Raw genomic sequence first — 7,024 nt, forward strand, 5'->3', positions numbered from 1 at the left:
TGACAACTGGACCAATAAGCAACATCATGATAAATGGAGAAAAGAATGAAGTTGTCAAGGATTTCATTTTACTTGGATCCACAATCAACGCCCATGGAAGCAGCAGTCAAGAAATCAAAGGATGCACTGCATCGGGCAAATCTGCTGCAAAAGACGACTTTAAGGACCAAGGTGCGCCTGACCCAAGCCATGGTGTTTTCAATCGCCTCATATGCACATGAGAGCTGGACAATGAATAAGGAAGACCGCAGAAGAATGAATGCCTTTGAGTTATGGTATTGGTGAAGAATTTTGAATATACCATGGACTGCCAAAATAATGAACAAATCTGTCTTGGAAGAAATACAGCCAGAATGTCCCTTAGAAAGGAGGATGGCAAGACTTCGTCTTACATACTTTGGACGTGTTATCAAGGAGGGACTAGTCCCTGGAGGACATCTTGCTTGGTAAAGTAGAGGGTCAGCAAAAACGAGAAAGACCCTCAACAAGATGGACTGACACAGTGGCAGCAACAATGGGCTCAAGCATAACAATGACTGTGAGAACTGCGCAGGACCAGGCAGCATCTCATTCTGTTGTACATAGGGTAGCTGTGAGTTGGAACCAATTCAGTGGCACCTAATAATAACTTTTTTCTTTCCACTTGGGAATTTATTTTACTCTCAGAATACTAAAACCAAACCTATTGCCATTGACTCAATTCCAACTCACAGCAACTCTATAGGACAGAGTAGAACTGCCCCATAGGGTTCCGAAGGCTGTGATCTTTACACAAGCCAACTGCTGCATCTTTCTCCTGCCCTTAAAGCGGCTTGTGAGTTCAAACTGCTGACCTTTTAGTTAGCAGCAGAGCACTTAACCCCTGCTCCACCAGGGCTCCTCCACTCTCAGAATAGTCAGAAATAATTACAAGAACAGATTTTTTTTTTAGCTAAGCCCTGTTCACTTTACTGGGAAATTATTACTTCTCTCTAGTTTCTAAAGAACTTACTATTTGAATTGCTACTGTATACATATACTATTTTCTTGTAAAAACTTTATGAAAGGTAAGGAGGGATTTTGTCTTAGATTGTCTTTACTTACTATTGTATCTAGTAAAGGTGGGTGTCATGGATTGAACTGTGTCCCCCCAAAATGTGTCAACTTGGTTAGGCCATGATTCCCAGTATTGTACAGTCATCCTCCATTTTGTGATTGATATAATTTTCCTATGTGTTGTAAATCCTAATCTCTCCATGTGGCTAATGAGGCAAGATTAGATTATGTTAAAGAGGATTAGGGTGGGATATAACACCCTTGCTCAGGTCATATCCCTGATCCAATGTAAAGGGAGTTTCCCTGGGGTGTGGCCTGCGCTACCTTTTATCTTACAAGAGATAAAAGGAAAGGGAAGAGAGTAGAGAGTTGGGGACCTCACATCACCAAGAAAGCAGTGCCAGGAGCAGAGCGTGTCCTTTGGACTCAGGGTTCCTGTGCTAAGAAGCTCCTAGTCCAGGGGAAGACTGACGAGAAGGACCTTCCTCCAGAGCTGACAGAGAGAAAGCCTTCCCCTGGGGCTGACACCCTGAATTTGGACTTCTAGCCTACCGGACTGTGAGAAAATAAATTTCTCTTTGCTAAAGCCATCCACTTGTGGTATTTCTGTTATAGCAGCACTAGATAACTAAGACAGTAGGTGAGGATAAGGATACAACCATTTATTGAGTACCTACTATGTGTCCAGCACTGTGTCATCACTTTACATAGCCCTTCCTGTGAAGTAGGTATTATTCCTATTTTACAGAAATGAAGGTTTGGCAATTTAGTAACCTGCCTAAAAGTCACACAGCTAGAAAACAGCCTAGCCAGAAAATGAGGTGTGACTCAAAGTACCATGCTTGTGATTCCTATGTACAGATAATATTTAATTAATAAATATATTATTTAGTTCAGTGAAGAAACAAAAAAAAAAATGGATTTAGGGTTAAAAAGCCAAAGTTCAAATCCTAACTCTACTGGCTATATAACCTTGATTATATTTTCTCATAGTTTAGGAGGCTAGAAGTCCAAATTCAGGGTGCCGGCTCTAGGGGAAAGCTTTCTCCCTCTGTTGGCTCTTTAGGAAGGTCCTTGTCTTTTCTGAGCTTCTGCTCCTGGGCATCATGTGGCTTGGCATTGCTCTTCCCCCATCTCTGCTTGCTAGCTTCCGTTTAATCTCTTTTGTATCTCAAAAGCGAGTGATTCAAGATACACCCTACACTGATCCTGTCTCATTAATATAACAAAGACAACCCATTCCCAAATGGGACTATAAAAAAATTCCGATTCATAGCGACCCTATAAGACAGAGTAGAACTGTCTCATAGTGTTTCCAAGGAGTGCCTGGTGGATTTGAACTACTGATGTTTTGGTTAGCAGCCATAGCTCTTAACCACTACACATCCAGGGTTTCCAGTGGGACTATAACCACCGGCATACGGGTCAGGATTTACAACATACATATTGAGAGGACACAATCCAATCCATAACAAGATGTATAACCTTTCTGATATGGTTCCATCTTCTCAAAACATTAAGATAATCATACCTGTTTTACAGAGTTGTTAGGAGGATCAAAATATGAAAGTTCTTTTGAAACTAAAACATTAATAAATGAAAGATATTATCATTACTTGCTAAGTTACAACACTTTACTTGGAGTGGGAGGTGGGTCAGAAATATTTTTTCTCTGAAGTATCAAAAGCAGCTTAATTTCAGAAGCTGGGAGGCAATATGTTTAATGGTTATGACCACAGGCATCATAATCAGATCGACACCAGGTTGTACCTCAGCTCCTGATACTTGTTGCCTGTATCTTTGGCAGGCTACAATCTTTAAACCTGGGATCTTTATCTGTAGGATGTGCAAAATAATAGTCCCTATCTCATATCCTTGCGGAGAGGATTAACCGAGCTAATGCATGTAAATAGCTTAGCACGCTGCCTGGCAAAATTTTATTATAGCACTCAGTTATGAACAGCTTCTCCAGCTGTCAATGGCCACTGACAGTGGGGCATGAAGCACTGCGGACACTACAAATGCCTTAGGGGACCCAGTCCCGAAAGAGCCAAGTTCAAGGATAGCACAGGTGACACGCCCTCAGCTGGAGCTCGAGGTAGAAGGGTCAGCGCAAGGCTGGCAGAAGAGAAAATTCTTCTCATCCCCGCCCTGGGAAAACAAAGGACTGGTCAGAGAGCTGCTCCAGAGCGCCCGCGGCCCGCTTCAGCCTCGCCTGGCCGCGGCTGGAGGTGGCTGAGCCGTCTACTCACAGTTCCAAGCTCTGTGGCGCCGCCTTTCGAGTGTATCTGGATATCATCCTCCTCTGCTTCTTCAGCCGCAGCCGGGGCGGGCACGCCAGGGCGGGGACCTCCGGGCCTGGCCCTCCAGCCGGCTCCGGCCCGGCCTCCTCCCTCCACCTTCCGGTTCCGTCTCGCCCCGTCGCCTAGACTCCGGACTGTCACCGCCCCCTGCCAAGACCGCCCCCTTTCCAGTTCTCCGCCCCCCCCGTCTTCCCGAGGGAGCGGAAGTGACGGAGGCATCAGGGCACCTGCCAAATGCTCCCGCCGATGTGCGGTAGTGACAGGCTTGGGGGTTCCGGGGGCTGAAAGGGTTTCTGACTTTCTTCTAGGGCCTCCTCTGGCCTCAGATCCTAGGCGAGCTTTGAGACGGAGATTGGACCAGGCTTTGGCGGCTAGTGGCGCCGCAAAACTCCGAATTCCCCGTAGCAACTCCTGAACGGTGTTGTCACGCAGTGGGAGGAGCGGCGGAGGAAAGGTGCATCAACAGAGAGACACCGGAGAGGGCCTAGAGCCGTAAGACAAATTTAACTTCGTTTTGTCAGGTGGCAGGAGGGATCCTCCTGGTTCTGGCAGAAAGCCCTGAACTCTAAATCAGGCCCCTGCTGCTTATCGCCTTCCCTTTCTTTGCTTCCGGTTTTCTCATCTGTACAGTGAGGAGCTAGTCTGGGTGGTCTCAAAGTCCGTTCCCGTTCTGACGCTGTAAGTTTTGTATAATAAGGTGCACTTGGCGTAAGGGGGTAGGGATAAGGTGGGTAGAATTATTATCTGTCCCTCTTAGTTGAAAGGAAAAATGATTTGGACAGCCTATGTTCAGTGGGTGTCTGGATAGAAGATGCAGGTTGCTCTCGACCTCGTCTGATTAGTCAGTAATGCAAAAGCATTGAATCATGGCATTAGGGTGGTCCATCCAGTGTAGTGCCTTCCTTTAACAAGCATCACACCTTGAAAATAAGGAGTGTTACCACTTTCACCTAATTCGTGATGGAGTGCATTTGTGAATTTTTCTAACTACACTTTGAAGCTATATTTTCACTCTACCACTTTGGGAAATAATGAATTCTAGAGGTGTGTTAGTACGTTCATTTGTAACCAAAACCTTAGAAAATAGGTATGTACCACCTCTTGCATCCACCACTAATGCCAAAGATGAAGAAATTGAAGTTTTTTACTAACTTCTGCAGTCTGAAATTGATCAAACATGCGATCAAGATGCATTGATAATTACTGATGATTGGAATGCAAAAGTTGGAAACCAAAAAGAAGGATTAGTAGTTGGAAAATATGCCCTAGGTGATAGAAAGGATGCTGGAGATCACATGATAGAATTTTTCAAGAGCAATGAGTTTTCATTGCAAATGTCTTTTTTCAACAATATAAATGGCGACTATACATGTGGACCTTGCCGGATGGAATGCCCAGGAATCAAATAGACTACATCTTCAGAAAGAGGTGATAAAGAAGCTCAATATCATCAGTCAGAACAAGGCCAGGGGCCAATTTCGGAACAGATCATCAGTTGCTCATATGCAAGTTCAAGTTGAAGCTGAAGAAAATTAAAACAAGTCGACGAGAACTAAAGTACAATCTTGAGTATATCCCACCTGAATTTAGACACCGTCTCAACAGTAGATTTGACGCATTGCACACTAACGACCAAAGATCAGATGAGATGTAGGGTAACATCCAGGACATCATACATGAAGAAAGCAAAAAACCAAACCAAACCTGTTGCCATCAAGTCAATTCCAACTCATAGCGATCCTATAGGACAGAGTAGAACTGTCCTATAAGGCCTTTTGGTTAGCAGCCAATCTCTTAACCACTGCGCTACCAGGGCTCCTGAAGAAAGCAAAAGGTCGTTAAAAAGACAAGAAAGAAAAGACCAAAATGGATGTCAGAAGAGACTCTGAAACTTGCTGTTCAATATAGAGTAGCTGAAGCGAATGGAAGAAATGATCACGTAAAAGAGCTGAACAGAAGACTTCAAAGGGCAGCTCAAGAAGATAAAGTATTATAATGAAATGCACAAAGACCTGGAGTTTGAAAACCCAAAAGGGAAGAACATGCTTGGCATTTCTCAAGGTGAAAGAACTGAAGAAAAGATTCAAGCCTGGAGTGGCAATATTGAAGGACTCTATGGGCAAAATATAGAACGACGTGGTAAGCATCAAAATAAGATAAAAGAAATACACGGTCACTGTACTAAAAAGAATTGGTCGACGTTCAGCCATTTCAGGAGGTAGCATATGGTCAAGAACCGATGGTATTGAAGGAAGAAGTCCAAGCTGCACTGAAGGCATTGGCAAAAAACAAGGCTGCAGGAATTTATGAAATACCAATTGAGATGTTTCAATAATCATGCAATGCTGGAAGCGCTCACTTGTCTATGCCAAGAAATTTGGAAGACAGCTACCTGGCAACAGATTGGAAGAGTTTCGTATTTGTGCCCATTCCATCAAAAAGTGATCTAACAGAATGTGGAAATTATCAAACAATATCTTTGATACCATATGCAAGTAAAATTTTGCTGAAGATAATTCAAACACTGTTGCAGCGGTATATCGACAGGGAACTGCCAGAAGTTCAAGCTGGATTCAGAAGAGGATGCAGAATGAGGGATATCACTGCTGATGTCAGATGAATCTTGGCTAAAGCAGAGAATACCAGAAAGATGTTTACCTGTGTTTTATTGACTATGCAAAGACATTTGTCTGTGTGTGTCATAACAAATTATGGATAACATTGGGAAGAATGAGAATTCCAGAACACTTTATTGTACAGATGCAGAACCTGAACACAGACCAAGAGACAGTTGTTTGAACCAAACAAGGGATATTGTGTGGTTTAAGATCAGGAAGGGTGTGCGTCAAGGTTGTATCCTTTCACCATCCTTATTCAGTCTATATGCTAAGCAAATAAACCAAGAAGCTGGGCTGTATGAAGAAGAACGGGGCATCAGGATTGGAAGAAGACTCATTAACAACCTGCAATATGCAGGTGACACAGCCTTGCTTGCTGAAAATGAAGAGGACTTGAAGCACTCACTGATGAAGATCAAAGACTACAGCCTTCAGGATGGATTACAACTCCACATAAAGAAAACCAAAATCCTTACAACTGGACCAGTAAGCAACATCATGATAAATGGAGAAAAGATTGAAGTTGTCAAGAATTTCATTTTACTTGGATCCGCAAATAACGCCATGGAAGCAGCAGTCACGAAATCAAATGATGTATTGCATTGGGCAAATTTGCTGCAAAAGATCTCCATAGCACCTAACAACAACAACACCGACCTCTCAGTATACTAGAGCTATACCTCTGAGACTTGAAAAAGCGGTAAATTTAGGACAGATAGTTGTAGAATCAAGAGCCATGGGAAAATTGTATTCTCTTTGAAGAACAACAGGGGAGAACCCTTATTTTGGGATGAGATGATAGGACAATGAATGTTTTGTAGTTTTGAATTCTCCTATGCCACATAATGCTTTTAAAAGGGAGATATTTTAATCATGTGGAACCAAAGGAGATTGCTATTAAGAGCTTTTAAGTTATAAAATTTTAAAACCAGGGAGGGATTTTAGAGATGGTAGAGTAACACCCTTATTCTATAATGGAGGAAAAGCCCCAGAAAGAGAAAGTGAAGAGCCCATAGTGACACAACTACTCGGTGGCAGAACTGGAACTTTTGATAGTACTTAAAAAGT

The 7,024-nt window shown here is 43.0% G+C and overlaps 2 protein-coding genes across 10 annotated transcripts in view; one reads left to right on the forward strand and one right to left on the reverse strand.

The window, feature by feature from the left end:
- Positions 1–3,546, reverse strand: part of FAM149B1 (family with sequence similarity 149 member B1) — a 62,844-nt gene extending 59,298 nt beyond the window's left edge. For 4 of the 8 annotated variants that reach the window (XM_023737686.1, XM_023737685.1, XM_023737684.1 and 1 more), the window contains exon 1: positions 3,288–3,431. In XM_023737686.1, coding sequence (XP_023593454.1) covers positions 3,288–3,334 — 47 coding nt within the window. In that variant the 5' untranslated portion in view covers positions 3,335–3,431. Of the gene's footprint in view, positions 1–3,287 lie in introns of all 8 variants that reach the window. The other 4 variants (XR_002825135.1, XM_004383236.2, XM_023737683.1 and 1 more) reach the window with 2 other exon arrangements.
- An 89-nt stretch (positions 3,547–3,635) lies between these two features.
- The window catches only part of ECD (ecdysoneless cell cycle regulator), a 31,646-nt gene continuing 28,257 nt past the window's right edge, over positions 3,636–7,024 (forward strand). The window contains exon 1 of one of the 2 annotated variants that reach the window (XM_023737690.1): positions 3,636–3,830. The gene's annotated coding sequence lies outside the window, so the exon portion shown is untranslated. Of the gene's footprint in view, positions 3,831–3,866; positions 4,017–7,024 lie in introns of those variants that run through there. The other variant, XM_004383237.2, reaches the window with a different exon arrangement.

This window comes from Trichechus manatus, unplaced genomic scaffold (genome assembly GCF_000243295.1).
Source record: "Trichechus manatus latirostris isolate Lorelei unplaced genomic scaffold, TriManLat1.0 scaffold00106, whole genome shotgun sequence".
Taxonomy (NCBI): Eukaryota; Metazoa; Chordata; class Mammalia; order Sirenia; family Trichechidae; genus Trichechus; species Trichechus manatus.